The 24939-nt window shown below is 40.7% G+C and overlaps 2 protein-coding genes across 2 annotated transcripts in view; both read left to right on the top strand.

Annotated features, from left to right (window-relative positions):
• The first annotated feature begins 268 nt into the window (after positions 1-268).
• Positions 269-9258, top strand: wdr1 (WD repeat domain 1). The gene is made up of 15 exons (XM_068742207.1): positions 269-373; positions 1242-1363; positions 1956-2046; positions 2661-2808; positions 2915-3095; positions 3281-3358; positions 3511-3591; positions 3794-4027; positions 5288-5375; positions 6062-6218; positions 7368-7452; positions 7550-7660; positions 7776-7952; positions 8095-8239; positions 8934-9258. The coding sequence occupies exons 1-15, from the start codon at positions 358-360 to the stop codon at positions 9038-9040; spliced, it is 1821 nt and encodes a 606-aa protein (XP_068598308.1). The 5' UTR covers positions 269-357; the 3' UTR covers positions 9041-9258.
• An 8007-nt stretch (positions 9259-17265) lies between these two features.
• slc2a9l2 (solute carrier family 2 member 9, like 2) overlaps positions 17266-24939 on the top strand; it is a 42855-nt gene continuing 35181 nt past the window's right edge. Inside the window, exons 1-5 of the mRNA XM_068742156.1 lie at positions 17266-17328; positions 19996-20097; positions 20634-20794; positions 21672-21796; positions 21895-22040. Of these exons, the coding sequence (XP_068598257.1) occupies positions 17266-17328; positions 19996-20097; positions 20634-20794; positions 21672-21796; positions 21895-22040 (597 nt within the window). The remainder of the gene's footprint in view (positions 17329-19995; positions 20098-20633; positions 20795-21671; positions 21797-21894; positions 22041-24939) is intronic.

Here is a 24939-nt window from a genome sequence, read left to right as displayed (position 1 = left end):
TCTAAAAATGTGAAAATCCTGCGAATGCAAAATAAACATTAAAAAAATCTGTTATTTGAATGTAATAATTGCACATGAAGAGCACACTGTAAGGTTGAACTGGGGAGTTTAACACTGGATACAGTGATTGGCCCTGGAGCCTGACAGGCAGTGATGGGGGCTAACTGTGCCCGCTGGATGACGCTGCGTACGGCGGGCAGCTGGCGGCGTCGCGCGTGAGTTTACTATATATGGGCAAAGCCAGGCAGGCAGGCAGCGCCTTGCTTCAGCTTCCGTGTTTGTGTGATCAGGGTGCGATCGCTTCTCTGTTTCAATCATTTGGAAGAGTGACGCTAAGCAATTGACCAAGGAAAGAAAATGCCGGTTCCACCGAGTGAGTTGTCTTTATGTATAACAGAGAACGGCTGAGTGAAAAAGAAAACTCTACCTTTTGGGCTACGTTTCCTTTATTATTCAGGTTTAGCTAGTCAAGCAGGTAGCGCTTAGCTAGCTAGCTAGCCGCGCCCATAGCTGCACGATTTTTGACACCTCGCGTTTCATGAATGGGTTTTTTCCGATTTGTAGTTTTGATTTACACTCGGTGGTCTGTTGCTGAGATTTAAAAAAAAGCAGCTAATTCTAGGCCACGTTAGCGCACGCTAGTTGAGCTAGCGCCAGTCGAAAGAAGGAAATCCTTGCATTGTTTTGACATGTCCAGACAGGAACTTCTCTCGGCGTGTGATCGTCGAACCTCACACTCTTCTGAACGGGTTCGAACCAAACCATTTTGACAATGAATTTGTCGTTGGCCTTGTGGACATGAAGTCTTTACGAAACTGAGGAATATCCGCTTGGCGGAAGCCCAGTAAAATAATGATAAAAAAACGACACTACGGATTTCTTGTCGAGTCTCAGCGATTGCTGGAGGGTATACAGTAATATGATTATCTACGTCTTTTTGTGTTTGTAGACAATATATCAGAACAGACCGAGCAGTTTCTAATGGAATTTCGTAAATAATTGTTTTTTTAATCCTAACCATTGGGAAGCGTTTGTGGAAAATTAACGTCTCGACAGACATATATGCAGCACCAAAATCCTGAAGATAATATTATGTATTTCTGATTTTATTATGTTTCTGTAAACAATCGACTATAGAATAGTTTAGGTGGAAGCCTTTTGTCATTATATGGTTGTTTAATATCAACGCTTGCTATTTCTGTGCCGCTTCTATTGTTGTCATCTTATTTTTTTTTTGTTAGAAAGTGTATTTGCCAGCCTCCCGCAGACAGAGAGGGCGAGACCAAAAGTGATCAGTGGTGATCCAAAGGGCAAAAACTTCCTGTACACCAATGGGAAGTGTGTCATCATCAGGGACATCAGGGTAAATTTCACATCACGAATGATGCTTGCTTGCCTTGCTATGTACAACATGCCAATTTTGTTCCACAATGTTTTTTTTTTCTCATTATTTGTAATAAATGGTGTTCATTGTTTGAGAAACTAGAAAGACACAAGAACAATTATCACTTTAACAGCAGAATTTATCTGATCTGGGCCCACCAAATGTTTTCTTTTCTACAATAATACCGGTATGCAAAAATGTTTGCCGTTTGAAAATATTAAACTTCAGTGAGAAAAATAGTATGGTTGCTTTTAAGTGTTTTGTAGAGAGGGATCGGCATAGCTGCTTCCAGTTTATGCACATTAAAGATATAGCTAATAACATGATATAGATATGAAGCTTTCGAGATGACTGGTCTGCTGGTATTTCTATTTTATTTTTCTAAGAAGTTGTGCAAAATGTAATTAACATTTTAAAGTGTCAAAAGTAATTAGTTATATCTAATAGCAATAATTCCCCAATCCATGGCGGTAACATAAGAAAGGCATTTCTCCTTTGCTTGAGTATTAATTTAGAATGGATAACTTTGCCATTTGCCTTACTGATGTGTCGTATATCCTGTCTTTTACAGAACCCAGCTATAGCAGACATTTACACCGAACATGCCCATCAAGTTAACGTTGCCAAATATTCCCCCAGTGGATTCTATATTGCATCTGGAGGTAGAGAACTAACCTATGAACAACAAATGTGATCATAAACAGTTACTACAGTCATTCTTTGTGTGTCATGTCACTATTGGTGCAAATGCATTCAAATCGTATTGAGTACATTTTGAATATACAGTAGTCCCTCATTTTCCGCGGGGGTTACGTTCCAAAAACAAGCCGGCAGCGGCTACATGTATAAACAGGAAGAAACGACACCCATAAGGGACGTGACGTTTATGCTCCTACAAAATAAAAGCCTCTTTTTACACAGAGAATAAGAGTGCTATTAAACAAACGCTTAACAAATAAACATGATAGCTTTTAGAAATAACGTATTTAATTTTAATGATCAACCTACGAGGTTGAACACATGAGAAGTTATTAATGGCGACTTGCGCGTATTTCACAGTTCCTCCGACCGCGCCCCTTCGTCTTGCTCCGTTTCAAGGCGCGTTCAAGTGCAAAAAAAAATCTGAAATTGCGCTAAAAAACTCCACAAAGTCGCGGAACATGAACCGCATTATATCGAGGGACTACTGTAGAACATTACATCGTGCTCAGTGGGGGGGTGGGGGGGTCACGATAATTTTAATGCTCCAATAACATTTGTTTTCCAATCCTTTAAGATGCAGCAGGAAAGATCCGTATATGGGACACAACCCAGGCGGAGCACATCCTGAAGTATGAGTATACCCCGATTTCTTGCGAGATCAAGGACCTTTCATGGACGGAGGATAACAGGAGGCTTAGCATTGTTGGAAATGGAAGAGATAAGTGAGTAGGAGGGGTTTGCGAGTGCCTTGTAAGCCTACGTGGGCTGGACACGGATGCGCGTGACGCTTTAATAAATCAAATCAAAAACATACTTGTCTCTCTGTAGGTTTGCGGCAGCGATCTTGTGGGATACCGGCTCTTCAGTAGGAGACCTTTTAGGTCATACCAAAACGATCAACAGTGTAGATACAAAGCCGACACGCCCTTACCGCATTGTCACTGGTAGTGATGACTTTAGCGCAAAGTTCTTCGAAGGACCCCCATTCAAGTTCAAGCATTCCTTAGGAGTGAGTTGGTCATTGTTCTTGTTAATTGTTCTATTTACCATTTTGACACAAGTTGTGTAATATTAAACCGATTTAAAAGTCTATGGTTCTGTCCCAAATGCAGAACTTTTGACTTCATGTCAACATCCACTTTCTTTGTGGGTGAATAAATGTTTCTTTCTGTCTCCCCCCGGTGATCGCGAAAGAAACACGAAAATTTCGTCAACTGCGTTCGCTTTTCCCCGGATGGAAAGCACTTCGTTACAGCTGGCGCTGATGGCAAGGTGGGTGGATCGCATGAGATCTGTGATTGCTGTCGTATTTGCTGAAGTTCTACAAATATAATATTGGAATGTTTTCAAGTGATGGGGTTTCTATGTAAAAATGGCAGTTGTCAACAAAATGTCCCTCATCTTAATGAGTGTAATTTGCACAGATATTCATCTACGATGGATCAAGTGGAGAGCCCGTTGGCTCGCTTTGTGGAGAAAGTGGCCACAAAGGAGGAGTCTATGCGGTAAGTCGGTTTCCCTTTTCTTCATGTAAAATATTGGTATTGCATTCAGCATTATTATATTTTTTTACAGATAAAAAATAAAGCAAGCGCTGTATTTCATTCTGCTTAGCATGTGTTGTTGGGGGGGGGGTACATCTTTCCCTGTTCAAGTATCTCCTTCTCCTACTGTTATTGATTCTGTATTTACATCTACATCCTGCAGATCAGTTGGAGTGGTGACGGCACCCGACTGATCTCGGCTTCAGGGGACAAGACGGTGAAGCTATGGGATGTTCATGCAGAAAATGCCGTCACCACCTTCAACATGGGCAATGAAGTGGCGGACCAGCAGGTGGGCTGCCTGTGGCAGGATGACTTCCTCCTCAGCATCTCCTGTTCTGGATACATCAACTATCTGGATCAGGGCAACCCTGACCGACCTGCGCGCGTCATTAAGGTCAGACTCAAGAGTTCAAGGCTTCTACTTCTTAGTTTTCACCCCTGGAACTGATTGAAGCTGTTGTTAAAGTTGGTATTACCTTTTTAAAATAGGCAAACACCTTTTGAAATTACCAATAGCTTTTAGAAAACATTTAACATTAGCTTTTTATTTTAAGACTCTGAAAGGTGAAAATGACACATTTAAAAACTATGCATAGGCAATGCTGTCCCCTCATGTGCAAATTAATTGTCTGGAGAATAGCTTGACACTTTCTACTACCTTAACCAAATTTTACACGTACTGTATACTGACTACAGAGAAACCTGTCTAAGAGGACCAGTGAAGGGGCTGAAAAGTGCCCTTGTGGGATAGGTGGTCTTCTAATAGAGAATGCCTACCAGTTCAAAACAAAATGGTGACTTGATCAATTTTAAGGTACAGCACTGATTTGAGAGTTCTAGCTAAAATAGACTATTTCTAATCTTATTAAAATCATTTTTGGTTTCTGAAAATTATCTCCGGGCCCTCAAGTAGGGGTGTGATGACCCAAAACTCTGCCCCGATTGTGTTCCTGTGAAACGGGTCCTTTGTACATGTTGGAAAGTATTTCAGAAGAAGTCTCAGTAGAGTTGGTTTCTATCCTGTTGAGTGTGTCCTCGTCCTGCTTCTTGTGCTTATGGAAAGATCAAATTTCTTTTTGTTTGTTGTATACCATTCCCTTTAAGTAAAACTGTCGTGTGCGGCTGTTATCACCAGGCTGGCTGAGGGTCTTCAAATGTGATGTTTGTTGGCGTCCCGTCCAGGAAACGTATGGCGACTCTTAACGGAGTAAAATAAGGAGGACTCTGAAAGGGAAGTCAGTGTTTGTGGGTCTCCTTAAGAAGGTGGCCGCTGGACCAGGTTTAACTGTATAATTGGTAAAGAAGAGATGCTGTTGTTCTGTTCCTATGGTTACAAGTTGGCCTCGTTCTGTTCTGCCTCAGAGGAAAGTTTCCAGGGTATAATTCCAAAACTGTTCAGCATTTATTATTTATTTTCCTTTCCATCAAATTTGATATGGACGTCTTCCATATTGGAGAGATGCCATTTCACATTTTTGAAATGTCTTTTCCCTCAGGTATGCAGTTAACAGCCACGTGAATAACATCTGTCTCCTCAGAGCTACCTGTGACAGAGTATCATCAGTATTTGTTCTTTTAATTGAAGTATAAGGTTTTCTTGTGTTTATAAATGTATGTAAATGTAAAAATATCTATGTGCTTGTTTGTTCTACAGGGTCACAACAAAGCCATTCAGTGTCTGACTGTTCACAATAGAGATGGAAAAAAACGCATCTACTCGGGGGATAACGATGGACACATCAATATCCTTTGGCTGATCCCCAGAGATTGTAAAGGCTATCCGATGCCTTACAGATTAAAACAATGATTTATGTAGATTATCTTTACTCATTTAGAGATGTTCTGTTGGATGTAGCGCAACGTTAAATATGCATAAATATCACATCAGATCCCACCTGCCTCAAAACGGAAAAAGAAAGCCGACTCGTTCTTTATATTGAAATTTCAACTGATTTTGAAACTCACTGCATTGATTAAAAAATATAATGGATAGAATATGCTTGGCTGGTAGGCAGAAGTGGCTTCTCTGAAATGGAAAATGTCAAATTAAAATGAATTCTATCAAATTGAGGCATAAAAAGAAACAACGTTTGAAAAGTTAAACTAGTTTGCCGGTTTGGTCTTGATTTATATTTTTGTTTGTTTCCCCGTCAGACTGAGCAATATGTAAAATAGGCTGGGATGGAATTATACATGAACTATAGTTAACTTGGAGAATGAAATACTGTACAAAATATAGTTGGCAGTTGAGGAATTCTTTCTTTATATATACAGTATATAAAAAACAGTCCAGTATTTAGTACTTCTGGGATTTGTGGAGTGACATAATCAGTATTGGTTGGTGGACAAAACAAGACGCTTGCATTCTGCTGTCATGATATTTGATATCCACGTCTACAGTTGCTATTTTCTTTATCATCTGCATCACCTGACTGGGATGTAGAAACCGGGGAAAATGACTGCTTCTCTGGGAAGGGTCACACTAACCAGGTGAACAATATGGCGGTCTACGAAGGTGTAGAGTTGGTCACCAGCAGCTTGGACGATACACTGCGCTTCACTAACATCAGCCAGCATGAGTACAGGTAGGGGCTGTTGCCTGCTGCTAGGTAGAGAGCCGCTATGAGAGACTCGCCTATGATCCTTGATACTCTGCATTTTAATGTCTATTTTGAGGATGGACGTGCACAAGAACACAAATTACCCTTTAAATCAGAAGTCCCCAACCTTTTTCCTCCCGCGGACCGGTTTCGTGCCGGGCAATTGTTTTGTGGACTGGGGGTAATTAAATAAAGACATAATGGAGCCAATATTCAGCTGAAATGAAACTTTAGCTTCATCCAAATATACAACTGGTAATATAATCTTACCAATAAACTTTATATTATGCACTTGCAATAACCATTAAACAAAGTATTACACCAATATCTACTGACCATAAATTGTGGTCTCAATAATTGCTGTCCTTAAGGTTCACGTTTTTTGTGTCATAAATTCCACATTCTTGTATGTTATTCCAGGGTTCTTGTCTTTTATTACAGGGATCTTGGTCTCTTTGTGCCGAAGCAGTTTTGAACCCTTCGTTGCTCGAAGCTACTCAGCTGTTGTAGATAAACCCCAGTTTTAAGTCTGACTCCTGGTTTGTCTGTTAAAATAAGTTTTATTTTCTTGTTCCTCCTCAGTTGGACTTTCCCATTAGCAAAGAAGCTCTCCAAAGACGTTTGGTTTTTAATTTAATTTTTGCTAGTTTACGTCTGTTTTTAGGAACGTATCGCGTAAAGCATGAAAATTCACAGGCGAATGTTACGTTGGCGAAAATCCGGTTGTTTTTCAAAATAAAACACTCTAATAATCGATGCAACGGAAATAGTATACATTAGTTATTCTTTCTGTGCGGCCCGGTGGTGGGGGACCACTGCTTTAAATGAAGCCATCTTTTGCGTAGCTGGCAATGGATGAAGGTGGCGTACATTTTGAGACTTAATGTGGGGATGATCCTTGGTTTGTATATCACAAAGCTGTTTCGAGTTATTTTCCGCATAAGAATGCTGTCCTAGGATCGGTGTATATACTGCCTGTTTGTCTCCTAAGATCGTTCGGAGGTTTTTGTTTTAGTTTTTGCTCTAAAGTCTAACTGGATGTTTGCCTTCAGGATTCCATAATTTGTCTTCGTCTCAGTGTTGAACGTAATTGAAGTGTCAATGATTAAAGTTATCAAACCTGCTGCCTTTCAGAGCCTCTGATGTGGTAAAGTTGGGTTTCCAGCCTAAACACCTGTCGATTGGAGGGACGCTTGCGTTGGTCGTGTGCATTGGGGAGGTAATCCACGTAGTTTTAGTTTAGGCATTTTCCTGGTGCTTCATGTAGGAAAACCTGATCTTTGATCTCATTTTAATGACCTCATTATTTATTCTAGCTTGTTCTGCTGAGGGACAAGAAGAAAGTCTTCACACAGGGTAATCTTGGCTACGAAGCGGAGGTTGGAGCTATCCATCCCGGAGGCGCCACTGCTGCAGTGGCAGGAGCGGTAAGTAAATGCCCCACCCCCCCAAAAAAAAACACACAACTAACAATGCCTTCAACAATCATTGGCATTTCATAATCTTTCTTTTTGTGTGAAATTAATTATTTTCCTTTTTTAGGATGGGAAGATTCGTCTATACTCCATTCAGGGCGACACGCTGAAGGCCGGAGATAAAACAATCAGCGTTACAGACAAGAGGATCACAGACATGGCCTACTCTAATGATGGGGCCTATCTGGGTGTCATAGACGAGAGCAAAGTGACTTCGGTTTTTACTGTGGCCGACGGCTACTCGGTAAACACAACACGCTTGTCCTATTTAATTGTTATTCAGAATTGTGTATTTTATATGGAGCACTTCCCAAAAAACGGACCCCCCCCCCCCCCATGTAAACCCAATTATTGTCTGTACAGTTTATACTCTTTTCCCCCACCAGGTCAAAAATCTGTTTTATGGACACCATGCTAAACCATGTTGCTTTGCCTGGTCACCTGATAATGAGCACTTTGCAACTGCTGGGCTGGACATGTTGGTGTGCATCTGCGACGTCGCCGACTCCAATAATTTTATTAAGTTGAGAGGTAGGCATTGCAAGTGCATTCACTCATGCTCGGCTTGTCTGCAGCTATAGTTTGAGCTCTACACGTCAAGTCTCGTCTGCATCAATAATCAGACGTCGAACACAAACGGGACAATCTTCGGTTAATTCAATCACGCGATGCGCTGGCGACACTTCCAGGGTGTACCCAACCTCTCGCCCATAGAAAAGCCGTAACCCATACAAGGTGGATAAAGCGGACATGAAAATCAATAAATGGAAAAAGAAATCTGGAGATGGGTCTTGGTCCGACTTGGATCCCTTGGAATGTTGCCAGTGATCCGGATACCTGGATACAAAAATAAATCAAGATTTTCCCCATTTACTTATAATCGATTTCAAAAGCTCTGAGGGGTCTGATGTGAACTATCATGCAAAATGTCTTCTGAACCAGAATGAGATCAGTAAATAATATTCAATTTGAACATTGAAACTCCATTTATGGGTTCAAAAATCAGTTAGAAACTCTGATTCACTTTTACTGTTCATGGTTGGTGTATAAATATACCGAGAATAATGTGGAACCTTTTGATGATGATGACACTAAGGAAAGCTAGAGATCTACTTGCAACAAAGAACAACTTCCTTAAAATGTTTTTGTTTTAGACTTAAACCAGAAAAGATTTAGTGTATCAAGACCGTCTTCTAAAGGCTGTTTCATGCTTTTCTCACTGCAGAACCTCATCGGATGCATCATGTCGTCAGCGTGGCCTGGTTGGATGCGAAAACTCTAGTCACCACCTCCCATGACGCCGTCATCAAGCAGTGGACTGTCCCATACTGAACTACAAGAGGAAGCACGTCCACATCTCCAGTGGCAAGGACTACTGTAGACCGCAAGCTTTCTGCTTTCAAACGTTATTTAGTTGCTTTTGAAACAATGTTTTAAGCCGTCTGTGTACATCTGGATTGTAAATGAATAGGGTCTGGTACGGCTCCCGGGAACGATCGTACGCTTTCTTTCTGATGCAAATAAACTGAACATGTGCGGGGGGGGGGGGGATGGGGCAAAAAAAAATAGTGTAACAATAAATCTCTTTGAACCCAGGAATTCACGAGGCCAGCATTCCATTGTAACAGCTTTCACTCTGAGCCAACCACAATCGATTTCGGTTAATCTGTCCAAATTTAGCTGCAGGACAATGGTTACATTCCAGAAATGAGAACTTTGACCCCCCCCCCTCCCCAAAATATGTTGTGGGGATGCGTTTCTCTGCTTTGTCCTGTGCTTTATACTTTGTCATTCATAACCCCTTCTGTTTTGACTGGCGAGCTGAGAGGAGAATACGAATAAGATGTCTCTCAAAGTTGGAAGTTCTGCATTGGAGTTTTGTTTCACTTGGCTTGTCTGTTTTTTTTTTTCCCCCTTTATGCGTTTGCTGCCAAGCTGGAAGTCATTCATTAATAAATACTTTATATGCATCTCCCTTCAGATTTGTGTACGGTTCATCCAAAGAGAATCTTCATCCCTGCATTCAAGATTGCAACCAACTATGGGTGTGTAACAGCAGATCAATCATGCAACGTGTAACAAAATAGCAATGACAAAAAAAGCAAAACTACAGTGATAAGCCGGTATCCAGTAAAAAGACACAATTTAAAAAAAAAAAAAATAAATAAAAAAAAAGCATGAATACAAGAAACCTGCACTAACAGGTCAAACGGGGCCTGGAGACATGGCAGCTTACAGCCGATCACCTTCACAGCACGCGCAATACAGATCAATTTCAATCCCTCAAAAACCTAAAACCTAATAAAGATTTAAACAGGCTCAGTCGGCTCGGGGATAGTTACTGGGAAAACCGAAGCCCCACACTGCCCCCTGATGGCGACGCTGATATGCGCAGGTAGAAAGCCCTTCCTGTAGCCATAGTCTTTCAGTTTAACAAATAGGTAATAAAAGTAAAGCTCAATCTTATTTTAGTGAATTTATATTTAAAATCTATCTTCTATTTTAGGATCATCCATTTCTTCATTAAGTTCTTTTATTTTAATTGACTAATGTTGAAAGTCCTTTTTCTGTTAGGCCCGTTTCAAGTTATATATGTACTCATCTTTCAGTCTAAATTAAGTTGTCGAAGATACTACAGTAATATATCATTACTAGACATAAGCATTACTGAATGTACGCAATCAGACAGGTTGAAGACAACACTAGATCAATAAGTTAAGTTCAAGATGTAAAAATAAAATGAACTAATTAGTCTGTTTGTTATCTCTTCTCTTGACATAAGAGTTCCACTATGTGCTGCGGGCAAGTTAAGGTTTTTTTTTTAGTCCTACCAAGACAAAAGGGCTTCTATCTCGGAAACAAAACGGAGAAAGTATTATTTATATTTATCGATTGCTCTACCCATCTAAAACTCTGGAACCATTCTGGCTGAAGGTTTTTTGTTGTTGTGTGAACCAAACTGATCTTTGGATATATGAAGAAACTTCAACTGGATAGCTTGCTAATTAGCCAATAGCATAATATAGCTGTGAGCAAAACTCTCCAACTACCAGTCCCTGCATGTGGGGCAGCAAACTGCCACACTGGACGTTAACATCGACACTTTTTTTCTTTTTTCAGTACTACAATATTAACATTTCCAACTGTAGCAGAGCAATGTGACGAAACTCAGTAAATATAACTTTCAGAATCGCCCATGGCACCTTATGTGCAGTCAAGGATACACGTGAGCACTGACCTACATTACTAAACACGCCAGGAGTCGAAGCCATGGTTGCTACAATACCAATAGAACATATGAAAACTATTTTGCAGCACAAACAATGAAACCCACATTAATAATACATAAATAATACACTCTCATAATAAAATACACAAATATACCATAAAATAAAAACAGCAGCCTATTTATGTTGTCATATACTGACCATTTGTGACAATGAAAGCTACACTGTACCTGGCATTTATATTACATATTGAATATTTTATAACTACTCCAGAAAATGCAGATGATTCACAAATAGCAACAAAGTTCCTTTAGCAGTTGCTCCAACCCCCTTCTTGGGTAATGTTGATTTTCAGTTAATTAAGTTAGCCGACTGGATCTCATGTGATCATGGTGTCTTTACAATTATGTTCCTGCTGAATTTACCGTCGGTTGTGAATCTAGCATTACAAATTTGGACAGTGGGAGTACCAGCAGCGGTTGGTAAGTTTGATTTCTGCTTTGTAACTGTACGTGAAAGACTTTTAACATCCTGAACTTTTAACTTTGTACACAATAGACAGTTCTTGCGAGTTCTTGTCCTTTACTGTATAACCTCGCTATCCGCTGCACATTTTGGTTTCCCTCTCGACCATTCCCTTCTTCAAATCTTGGACACTTGTTCATTCATTCATTCATTCATTTCAAAACAAAACGTGATTGTGATTTGTTTTTGATGGACACACACACTAAGACTGAATAGCATGTTCTATTGACAAAGATTGGTGCATTTGTGTTATTGAGGAAAGAGTGCTGGTAAAATATGGCACAGGTTGGGTGTGCTTGTGTAACTGGCAGGGGGGGGTCATGGGGGGACACACAAATATTTTTCATTAAGGTACATTAATATTTTAGACTGTTCTTGGAGTGAGCCGTTTTTTTTATTTGCTCACAACCTCTCCACATTTTGAGACAAATCCCTCGCAAGGAACTGACGATGCTGGCGTGCATAAAAATTCCATGAAATTGTAGTTCTGATGTCACTTAGTAAGCAAAGGTATTTAATTCACCAAAGGTTTCCCTTTAAAAATACTGGACACTGAGCCATCTTATGGAACTTAAAATATATATATATATTTTTTAGTCCATGTGCTATTTAGATAAATTTTCAAAATACCCTAAACAAATATGCAATTTATCTTTTTATTCTGTGTGGGTAGAGCTGATCTCAGACGCACCAATGGCATTAGGCAGAGATAGGGAGGGATAAAGTTAACTATTACCTTTTCCAAGGTCATGATCTCATTTGGCTGATTTATTTGATTGTTCCGATGGTTGACTCGCTGCGCTCGTCAACCATCGGGCGACCAACACACTCACACTCACGCCCACACACACGACAATCAACAGCACACACACACAGGCACACACAAACACGAGTTGACTCGCGCTACTTGCCAGATTACATTGCGGCTTTTTTGAAGGGTGTATCATTGGCTAAGGAAGAACATTTATACACTTGGGTGGCTCAGAATCGCAGGGTAGATACAGAGTTTCTTCTTCTTCCACTATTCTACTAGTTTTGGATTCATTCAGCCTGAGTATAGGAAGCATATTGAAATGTGGAAGGGATTTTCCCTCTATTTCTGCACCTGTTAATGGGTAGTTTGATACTTCTATCAAACCCAGGCTACCTCTTAAAATTATTCAGCAAAGTCCAGTTCAATCAAGCTTAGCTACAAGTGATGCTCGCGTGACAAATGCCTCGCTCAACCTGTTTGCTCGGAAGCAATCGCCGCTGTTGAATCTTGGATGGTTTGCCCTGAACCAGATGAGCTCCAGGAAGAGCTATGACTACACTTATTTAATTTAAATGAAGCCAGCCTGAGTTATTGCTCCTAGAAATATTACTCATTGGACCAACATGACATGTTTATTGTGTTTGTTAAGAAGTGTTAGATAAATCTCCAATCTCCTTCCGAGTTCAGCTGACGACCCACACGGCTGAAAAGGTCGCCGAAGGAGCAACTGGGATGCACGCCACCCACTGCAGGTGCTACCACAACTAACAACAGTGTCCGGTGCAACGTGTGAGTAACCCTCGCACTCAACAGGCCACGCCTCCAATCCAGAGCGACACTGCGCAGATGCAGAACCTCGCTGGATGACAAGTAACACTGTTAGAAAACATTTTTAGCTGCTCCAGCAGTGCGTGCTACTAACCACCTGCTGTAGGCCATAGATGAATGCCACCATAGTCTAATAGAAGAACCTGTCAGTCGACCCTTCAACACACACTCCTGACCGAAGAAGCTGTGCCAGAAGAAAAGAGTGATTGGTGAATGAAAACGCATCACTCCACCGTGCACCAACCTCAGACTGTCGCTACCCCTCGGGGTCCCTTTGATTTGAGTTCCCTTGTGAAGCTGGTGATGTCAGCTACCGTACTGGGCAATATAAACTGTGACTGAAATAAACTTGAGGTTCTATGCTTTCACACACACTGATGAAGTCTGGCTGCAGACCATGACTGTTTTGATTTCCAATTGGACAATTTAACATGCTAATAAGTGATTTTGACATGGGTAAAGGTCAATTATTCAAATTATCATGGGTGCTTATGTTTTCCCTTGCCTTAAAAAATCACTGCCTATTGTTTGCAAGTTGCTATCGCAGGTACGGATCTCACGGAACCTGATCCGTCACGTATAGATACTTGAGAATGAGAATGCCACCGAAGGCCATTTGAAGTTGAGTTGACATCACATGATGGTATGTTTATGTGTTCATTAATGATAAAAAGGGGGGAATTGTTAGATAAATCTCCAAATGTGTTTATCATTAATTCACCAATGAGTAGCAGTAGTTATGTCATGGTTCTTTTAATGCCATTTATCCTTCCTAATCTTACTCAAGATATTCATAAAGTATGTGACAATCGTAGATCTGTTAATATGCTGACTAGACTGAAGAAGTGAACACTTTGTGTTGTCTGGAAGAGCTATCTGCTCAAGGTTGGAGTCTTCATGTCTGGGTGATTTACGCACGTACACATTCTTATCTGCTAATAAAACCGGCTGGAGGGGAGCTGTTTCTCTGAGAATCGAGGACAAGGCTAGCAGCAGCCACTCTCCCTTGCTGGGAGAGTCGAGGGCACGGCTAGAGAGCAGCTCCATTCTCCCTTGCTGAAAGAAAGAATACTAGTCTCGTTTCTTACCGCAAGTAAATGGTTATTGGGTTGAATCTTTGGGGCTTGGTTCTGATTTTCTCTCTTTTACAGTGTCACAAACCTGACAAGAAGGGAGAAAGTTAGTTTTTTTTTATGAGGCTGTAATGGACATGGAGCATGGATGCGATACACATTGTTGCAGTTATCATTTCTTGAGGTTCGGCTTTCACACTGTGTTTTTTAATTAAGCTCACCGGACTTTCTGAGCAGCATCACGTGGTTGTTGCATGTTCCATGGTTCACTGTGGCGCGCAGCCCTCTACGGCGAAAAGCAGGAAATAAAACGTGATCAAATATTTAGGTTATCTGCCAAGAGGTCAGGCGATGGTCACAATAACAATGAATTGCATAAAACTCTAGCGGTGACTGACGTCATGTATGTTGTCACCCTTGAGCTGAAATGCAGACAAGTAAATAAAGAACAGAGAAAAAAAAGGGAAAAAAGACAGAGATCATTTTTCTTTAGTGCGTTTGGCCCGTGTCGGTCACCGTACAATACTCACCTTTGTGTTGCTATCGATATTTAAATCAATACGCCCACCCCTTCTTTTCTCCGCCACGCATTCGTCTTCCTGCCGTCACCGGGTACACGCGCACCTGTAGGTAAGAGTGGACTCTGATTTATTTTTATTATTTTCATGCAGTTCTTGATTGCATAGTTTTCCCTCAGATTCAAGCCACGGGAATTTACTTCTGTGGGCTGTATGTAGATTCTCTTTCGTCCAGGTCATGATAATCCTTGGAGGTTGGATCTGGAGAAACTGGACTTATTTTTTTAAGTGTTTAAAGTCGTTTCAAGTGCATCTTTTAAATCATTATTATTATTTAGATATGTTGTTATTAAAAAAAAAACCCATTTATGATGCGCGTGAAATTTGGCTTCTCACAGTTTTTGAGACTATAAATAAATTTGGGTTAATTGTTTATATATTTAATTTGATTCAGTGGACGAATAATGAGCGAAGGGTGCTAATTATGTTATATAAAGGTAATACAATGAGAGATGCCACTGAGTGAACTGTTAAAAACTGCTTTTTGTACAATAATCACCGTTAAGGCTTTTCATTGGATTATTATAATCTAATCTAATGGTTTTACAAATTGGCTATTCTTCACTTGACTTTGTCTTCATTTAACGCTTTGCGTGCGTCAGTTTGCTTCATAATCTGCAATATTATCAGAAACTATTTTACAGTCAAATGATCTCGATTTTATACTGTCAGCGTTTGAGCCGTGAATGAAAAACACAAAAGCTTAAATTTGTCATACATCAAATTATTGTCCGCTCCGGGACTCGCGGCGAGGGTGGCGCAGGTGGTTGAGCGGGTCGTCCTATGATCGAGAGGTCGGTGGCACGATTCCCGACTCCGCCACATGTATTTGCTGTTGTTGTGTCCTTGGGCAAGACACTTCATCCACGTTGCCTGTGTGAATGTCGGTCGTGGTCAGGAGGGACGATGGCACAAATCGGTAGCCTCGCTCCTGTCAGTCTGCCCCAGGGCAGGGCAGGGCAGTAGTGTCTTCCCGCCACCAAGTATGGAGTGAATGAATAAGGTAGAGCACTTTAAGTGTCTAGAAAAGTACGATATAAATCCAATGCATTATTATTATTATTACTTTCTCGAATTATTGTGCCAATATGACTTTCTAAAATGGATGCTGCTCCAGTGGTTGCTCAAGTCTCAATGGACACTATGATACATCGCCTTTTATTTCAGTCCAGTCCTACCTCAGCTGCCGCTCTTTTAAACAAGAACAACAGAGACTTTCATTCAAGCGTCTCTCCAAGAAGGTGATGCTCTACATGGCAAAGCTTTCAATCCAGACATTGAATCCCAGGTGGTTCCCCGGCCCCTGGGAATCCACAAAGTCATTGTGTCCACAAGTCCAAAGCCACAGTGGATATGAGGCTCGTATCCTGGACGGTATCAATAGACATCCATTTAGACACACATTTATGTGTCATTTCATAACCTTCACACCACATGATGTATTAATACGTTATTTAATTACTGCTCAAGCACTTCTGGTCAGATGCAAACCAAATGTTGTTTCTTTGTGCCTGTGTCATGCGCATAACAATTTTTTTTTAATCTGATCTGAAGGCAGCATGACTTCAAAGCAATCTGTTTTTCATATAGGCGTTATTATTTTTTAATATTTTCAGGTAGGACATGTAGATAAGGGACAGGTTTTCTTCTATATGAACGTTGGAAAGGTCGGGTATTTTCATCTTTCTGTCCATCCATCCATTTTCTTGTAGCCATGTCCTCTCTAAAGCCGCTTTATCCGCTTTGCGGGTCACTGGTGTTGCTGGAGCCAACCCCAGCTGACTACGGGCAAGAGACGCGTCTGAGACACCCCAGACGCGTTGCCAGTGCATCGTGGGGCCACACAACCACTCATGCACACCTACGGACAATTTGGAGTGAACAGTTCACCCAAATTGCATGTTTTTTGGAGGTAGGAGGAAACTGGAGAAAACACATGGGGTGAAGGTACAATCTCCACACAGCTAGTAATCGAAGCGAGAACCTTCTCGCTGGGAGGTGACAGCGCTACGCCACCATTCTGCCCCTAACATTTTCTTTTCTTTCATACATAATGCAGAACAAAGGCTTCTGAATTTGAAATGCATCTAAACATCCAATATTCCCTCCCCGATTGTGCATGATATAAATAATAGCATTTTCGTTTGGCCACCAGATCGCATACAATGTGCATTTCTGTTCCACCTGTTAGTTCTATTGCAACCACCGGGTGCCAGTCAAACGCCTTTCATTTTCTGTCTACTATGCTCGGAATCACTCCGGGGTCTTTTACCGTCCAAATCCAGACCACTTCTTGTTTTTGGGTGAATAAAATGAAAAATCCAAATGACACTGTTTAGCTCATCAAGAAACTGCTTTGACTCTCTTGTGAATAACTTCTATACCTCAACCATAATCTAGTATTCGTCCTATCGCCTGTGTGTATGTGCATGTCAGCACAATGAGTCACTTCCTTTTCAGCTGCCGCTTCACTCCAGATTAAATTCCATTTCCTCTTTGTGCGAGCTTTAACCAGAGAACCAGATAGTTAACAAGATATGTGCTTCTCCTTTAAAGGTGCTGAAAGGTAAGCATGTATGACCGACAGAACCTGAATGACCTCAAGACAAGCGACTCGGGGAAAAACTCTAAAAAGGTTGGTCATACACTGAAAATGCTACCATGTGCATATTTGTCTGACTTGAAAGCTTCTGAGTGATAATGTCTGTTTTGTTTTGTCAAAAACTAGTAACCCAATCAACTTGAAATTTGTACACAAGCAAGGTTCTGTCCGTGGCTCGGTCCTCCCCGAGAATGGCATTGATCCGGATCTGGATCCAGATTCTAGAATTATTTTTACATCTGGAATTGTGCCTGTGCTGTAAACTGCCACTTTAAGAGGGAGGGGCACGAATGGCATGATGGGAAAAAGGGTTAGGGGTGGCTTGTAGTACATTCCGGAGCAGCAAGCTAGAGCAGGTTTGGCCCCTCTGATCCGGAAGCCCTGTTTACTGTCTCACAAGATCGAATAGTCTTTTGGAGGCGGGGTCTGCAATCTCTGATTGTCGTTTTCTAGTTTAATTTGTAATGTCATAGATTAATCAGGATTGGCTGCAGATTGGACAATATAAGTAAATATGACCTGTAACATGAGGCTTCTCTGCGTGGCATTTGGTTGTTTCTCAAAAGAGGAGCAGAACAGCAAGATGGAAACCGTTTACTGGGAACTCTGTTCTCCATAGTTGATCAAGCTCACACCAGTAACATGATGTCTCAGTCCTGACAAAATGCAAATTAATGAATCTGAAACATAGGACTGAGACAAATCTGAAGAAACCACTGCTATACAGTATATTCAGCACATCAAACAGGATGATGAGTGGAACACAATAATTGACAGAATGAAAGTAGGTTTACAGTGAGATGAAGGGACAGACCTCTGCAGGAAGAAGACCACGGAGGGAAACCATCTGACTAGATCTGGTGCTTCCAGGAGGGATGTAACATCAGAATCAACCTTTTGAACTTGTTTCAAAAATGACTGATGTTTAGTAGCAGTAGAAAGTGTGTCTTTAACTGTTTAATATTAGCATGATTCAAACGCGTGCAGCCATGCTACCTAAAATGATATTTAACAGGGGACTTTCTACTGTGAGCACCATCTTAATTCTTAATAATAACAAGATAAAATAATAATTCTAAATTCCAGAGCAAAAATTGAAGGAAATAACATTGGTTGAGCAGGTATTTTGTCACGTAAGGGTGTCCACTGATCACTCGCATATAAGAGGAAAACTGAGAGTTCAGGACAGTTTGACCTCAGGGTCCGGGTACCAAACCACCAACCTTCTGATAAGACCAGAAACAGAACCGGTGGACTTCTCAACTTCCCAGCCCAAGGCCCAACCCACTGAGTCGCTGCCGCCCCGCTGCATAGCAAAATATTGTCCTCTTGTTACCTCGGCCAATCTATAGTTTGTGTCTGTTGGTTTACTGTTTAAGAGATTTAGAGTAACCTTTGTATAGGGTGGGGTTTCAAGCCAAGGGAAAGTTGTTAGACAAGCATTGTTTGTTAGCAACTGGTCTGCACAAGAGGAGAAGATTTTCATTGAAGTTCTGTGCCATGCAAATGATTCTTGTACATTTTATATGTATATGTAAACTCTTCTGGGTTCCAGAGAACACAGAATACATAAATATTTTTGAATGCTCAGTCAGAGCTCAGGATTCTGTGCCTGGGATAGGTTTGTGACCTTTGACATGGAAGTAAACAGAACAAGAATTGAAAATGAGTGTGTATGAATGGAACAATGCGTGCCAAGAAACATACGGATTTATACAAAACCTGTGCACACAAAAATAGTCTTTCCATTTTAAGAATCAGCTTGGAATCACCTGGATGTGGATGAGCTTCATATCTGCCCTCTACATGCCCACAATAAACCGTAATAGATAAACACGAAGCATCATGAATGCGGACTATGCAGCCATTAACCTGCTGACGAATGGATCGTTAAAGTGGTGAAACGATAAAATACATTTTTATCACACAGGTGGAGATTAGAAGGCATTCTTACATTTGTGTAGTCCTTGCAGTGCAATAACATTCATCATGCAGCAATGCAGATAATTGTCACAGGCTATTTATATTTGTCTAACTGCTCAACTTTACCTTGCTCAAATAACAGCAGTGCACGCTGATTTCATTCGGCCTGGCGTGCACTGGGATCAGGACTCCTGTGGATGTGGAGCGTAACCTTTGTCACCAGCTTAATTTTTCAGACTTGGCACAGTTTGTATTTATTGAAGCCATTTGGCACATCAAACCCATATGAGCAGTAAAAATCATGCAATGAATGGACAGTAGAAGATAACTGACTCCCGGCTCGCCCTCTCTTTTTTTTTTTTTTTTGCACTTCTTTGATGTCATCTTAGATGTCTAAGATGACAGGAGGATTTAGTTAAGTTACCAGGTGGGTGAGGAATGTGATTGTGAGACAGAAGTGATGGGACATTCAGCGGACTGGTGAATTTTATTTTTAAATTCCTTTCCATTCAAACTGGTCGGTGCTTAAATGTTGTGACTCACTGCAAACACAGGTACAATTCCCCCTTCCTACAAAAATATCTGACACGTGAGTTGAGTAAATGCAGACCCATTCCAGCACCAAGACATTTTTTAGGTTGTTTTTAGGTCTTTTTTGGGGCTCTTTGTCTGCATGAAACATCCCATCATGAACCACCTTGAAATTGTTTGACAGCAAAATAACGTCTTCTAATGCAACATGCATGACTGTTCTGATGCTGCGCGTTCTCTCCTCAGCAGCCAATCACAGGCTGCCTGTTGACGACAGCCATCTTTGGAGTCCTCGGTTCTTCATTCATTTATGGCTACAACCTCTCTGTGGTCAATGCCCCGGCCTTGGTGAGTCAGACTCACTCTAAACCAATTTAATGAAACAATTAGTTTTTATTTATTTACTAATTAATGTATCTGTTTGTTTATTGATTAATTCTCATTTAAAAGTAAAAAAGCACTCGGAGAGCACAGACCTCCACCGAGCAGCTCATTACTCTCATAATTGGATTTACGCCGTCCACGTTGTGATCTGGATCATCATTAATAGGTTCTAAATGGTTCTTGGTATCTGTTATACACCAACCATGAAAAGTAAAATTGAATCAAAGTTGATTTTTAACTGATTTTGAATCCGTACATTGAGTTTTAAATGTTAAAATGTAATATTGTTTTCCTGACCTTGCATTAAGTGACTTAGCGGGTGAGTTGACGACGATTTGGTCGTATATTTTACCGTTCCCCAGCCGTAAACAACACGGAGCAAGCCGTTCTGTTCTCTGTCTTTCATTTATTTCCAATCATTAACTGACTTTAAATGTTGATTTGCCACAAACCTGTGCAGCCTCAAAAGAGCCATGTCTTTCTTGTCTGTTGTATTGCAGTACATTAAAGCTTTTTACAATAAGACGTGGATTGAGCGATACGGAGACCCCATTGGAGCAGAGACAGCCACCCTTCTCTGGTCCATTACAGTGTCCATATTTTCAATCGGTGGCCTTGTCGGGGCTCTTTTGGTGCCTTTGACCCTCAGACGACTGGGAAGGTGAGTTGACCCACTTACACTTATATTCTAGTCTTGTTCATGAAGAGGCTCTCTGATATCATGAAGTTTGCTCAACTGGCTGTAAACTAAGCAATAATAATATAGATAAGATTCAAATATGGAGGTTTAAAGAGCTTAACTGCCATCTGATTATTGACAGGCTGCCAGCAAGAACAAACTGACTCCACATCAACATGACGACAATTTTTTTTTTGTCATTTTATAAATATATTTAATAATGAGTGATATTGTGAAAACATTTTCATGTTTTATTACCCTTCATATTATTAGCTGTGCCATGGAGTACATCTTTAGGTAAATAATTAACAGCAGCTGTAGTTTGTTCTGTTCTGTTTGTTTATTGTGTAACTGTAACACTAGCATTGAGCTAATATTAGCATTGTGTTGTGTTTGTTGTTTGTGCTGCTGCTCTACACACCAAGTTACTCGATGGATATACTTTCAAGAATTATAAAACTGTGAAATATATCGATGAGAGTTGTTTGATGTACATTAACTACAATAACCGGCGTCAAAATGAGCACTGGCCAAATCCATGATTACTTCCTCTCAAACCAGCACAGTTGTTGTTTTTCTCACCCAGGACTGCAGGGATGTTTGCCCTTCAACCACCCAGAGAAAGACTCCTGCCCTGACAAAGTCACCTCAGTTCTCTGAAATAATGTACTTTCAGAAGAATATATTAACAAGTAATGATGAGCTTGCCTCACGAAGCCCCCCCCCCCCCCCCCAAATTATTTCTTGGAAATGGAGATGACTTTAAGGTTCACTTTGGCTTTCTCAGGTGGTTCCCTGATTATTCTCTCTCTGATTGACGAAGATGTCTCTCTTTTGCCAACAATGATCTTTTGACCAGAAAAGGAACGCTGCTGCTAAACAACGTCTTCGCTGTAATAGCTGCTCTGGTGCTGTCGCTGGGTGAGACGGCAAAATCCTTTGAGATGCTCATCATCGGCCGGATCATAGTTGGCGTGGACTGTGGTAAGTGTTCATACATTTATTATGTTCCTGTTGGTGTTTGCACAGTTAGAAACATCCTCCATGGCATCCATTGCATGTTGTTGTTCTTACCATGACAGGTATAGGTCTGAGCGTACTTCCCATGTATTTGGGAGAGATCTCACCAAGACATATAAGAGGCTCCATTGGCCAGTTCAACGCCATCTTCATCTGCTTGGGAGTGTTTGTAGGACAAGTGCTGGGGCTGCCTGAGCTGCTGGGTCAGGTCAGTGTTGTTGGTGACTGTAGACAATCCGTAGGAGTCCTCTACAGATCGTGATGAAATGTTTGGAAAGTTACCGGGAACAGATGATTACATTTTGGGGATGATCTGGAAGAGATCCTGGATTATGCACCAGTTTGAACTTTTTGGGAGAATTACAGTCAATGGAGCTCCAAAATAAATACTTCAATACTCAACCAATACCTCGGTCGTGTATTGACCGATGTTTATGGAATTTGACACAGTCATGTAGCCTGGGGATCTCTGTCTCACCCTCGAATTTCATCTGGATCGGATCCAGAATGGAGTCAGTAAACCTTTTGGTGATGATCCAGATCACCATGTGGACGGTGTAGATATAATTATGAGGCGAATGAGCAGCTAGGCGGAGGTCTGTGCACTCCGAGTGCTTTTCTAGTTATAAATTAAAAGTTACCACTTTAACCAGTTAAAAATACTTTTGTACCACAGTGCATTTATGTGTGGATGTTGCAGTGACAAAGACAAATGGAAACCCCACATGAGAATTGGCAGATTTCACCTCCGCAGCCACGCTTCACATACTGCGTGTTCAAAGCTTCTAATCACATCCATCACCTGTTCACAAGTGGACACCTTTGAGCCACTTGTTCACCAGGGTCTGAAGTGACTACTTGTGACCAGATCACACACACTCAGTGTGTAGCAATCCACATTATTGGAGAATATTTATGCAGTTTATTGTTTTCTCTTTACAGCTTGTTTAAATATGACGAGATATCTGAGTGAACTGAAACTGTGTTTGAACAGCTGCTGAATGTCAAACATAGGCTGGAAAATTTGTGATAAAAATTGAGCCTTTTTTAATGGGAAGGGGAAAAAAAACCGTTTTGGATTTAGTGTTGAATTTACAAAAAAAAAAAAAAAAAAACGATTTAAAACAGATTTTAAGGCCATTTATTTGTATTTAATTTTGTGGGCTTTAACAGTTAGTGATAGTTCAGCAGAAACTGTTAATACTATCTGACACCTTTCCAGAGAGGTCATAGAGCTCAAATTTAATTTACATGACAGCACACAGTTCAGATGGCGTTTAATCAATACCCCTGATGGTATGGCTTCTTGATGTTTCACAGAGGACAGCAGCTCGTCATCGTGGGACATTAGCATTCACAGTGAATGTGACTACATCTGGCCTTGACCACTTCAGAGCATGGTCTGAGTGATCAACTCTCAAATCAAGACATATAAATGCTATCCATATATTACATTTTTTTATGTGCAATTTCACAATTGATCTTCATGCCAGAAACACCAAATCATGATATAATAATTTCACTCTTATGAGAAAGAAGCGAGGAGGCTCGAGGCAAGCAGCCCTCAGACCTTCGAGTAACAACAAAAGGTTTTCACCCGACACCGTGTTTGGTTTGGTCCATCTCTTCCTTGTTTCAACAAGATATCAGCAGACATTTTCCTCCTGATGCCTTGTTTACCCCGGAGGTGTCACAATCTTCCCCACAAGTCGTTTTCTCCTCCGTGCATGGGTTAAACAATATTGACTTGGCTTACTGCTGAGGCATTTTCATGGTGGGGAATCAGTCCTTATCTTTTTTTTAATGTGCTAAATTTTGCGTTTATCATCAAGGGTGGAAAACAGACATGAGCCCCCGGCATGTTTTGGAAGCCAAATTCAGATCTATAATGAGAATGGAAAGCCAAGTATATTAAGCACATTCTGTTAACTCTAGCTCACTGCTTACTTCTGGCATGCCCTTAACGAATGATTGCTGCATGCATTCCCTCTAAATTGCTGTCCCACTTTAAAAAATAAATAAATGCACTTATACGTTTTACCAGTTAATCTGTGAGGGTGACCTGTTGACTTTTTGTTTACAGGACAAGGTCATTTAAGGTGCACCGTTCCAGACAGAAGGCAATTCAGAATGTTAGAGAGAGGCACAGTTTGAATTCAAAATGGCATTAAAACATTAAAAAGAAATGCTACATTAAGAGAATGAGGGATTAGAAGCATCCATCCATCCTCTTGCTGCTTTTGTGGGTCACAGCAGTTGCTTAACTTAACTTTAAGCCTCAAATGTGTGTTTGAGGCTTTTTTTTCATTACATAATATAAAACTTTGTATTTCTAAAGTTCACTGACGTGAAGCGCTATAGAGTCAATTTAAGGCTTTTCTACATAAACTCTACTTAATACCTGGTATTTAATATTGGGTAAATATCAATACAGTTAATGACTTGCACATAAAAAAAATAAACAAATAAAGGTTTTGTATTTGTCTTTTGCCTGCTTGCCTCTTTATTTCACCTTCCTTTCCAATTCAATGGGCAGAAAAGCAAAAAGGTTTTTTGCTTTAATATGCATTGCCTTTTCAAAAACAATTGCCGGTAGACCACTCAAGAGAGTAACATTTATAATGAAATGCATTCTTCCTGTTATCCATCCATACTTGGAGTATTAAAAGTATTGATTATTGATTTTATTTTTAGAGATGACTTTCTTCCACCCTTTTTTACTTTGACATTTAAACACGGGCAGTGTGTGTGCGTTTGAAGTGAGCCATGCTCATTTTTAATTTAAGTATTGGTTTTTTCCATCTACCAGGTCGATCTGTGGAACACCTTTCGATAAATATCATATGAATTGCTTTCAGATGACGCCTTTTTAGATTCATTTCACCTCTGTCACGCCCGTCAGGTCAGCCCATTTCTTTCTCATTTGACACATATGACACATCTTATGAGAATCTGCTGGCATTAGTTGAGGCTTCCTGCCAGTGGAGGCTTCTATTAATTGGACACTACTTTGATGCTGCTGCTTGTCGTGTGCCGCAAAATTGTGATGAGCTTTGACAAATGAAATTGACCCTTACCTTCATGCTTAACCACTGACATTCTGTCAT

This window comes from Brachionichthys hirsutus, chromosome 8 (genome assembly GCF_040956055.1).
Source record: "Brachionichthys hirsutus isolate HB-005 chromosome 8, CSIRO-AGI_Bhir_v1, whole genome shotgun sequence".
Lineage (NCBI taxonomy): Eukaryota > Metazoa > Chordata > Actinopteri > Lophiiformes > Brachionichthyidae > Brachionichthys > Brachionichthys hirsutus.
This window is presented reverse-complemented; position numbering and strand designations above follow the sequence as displayed.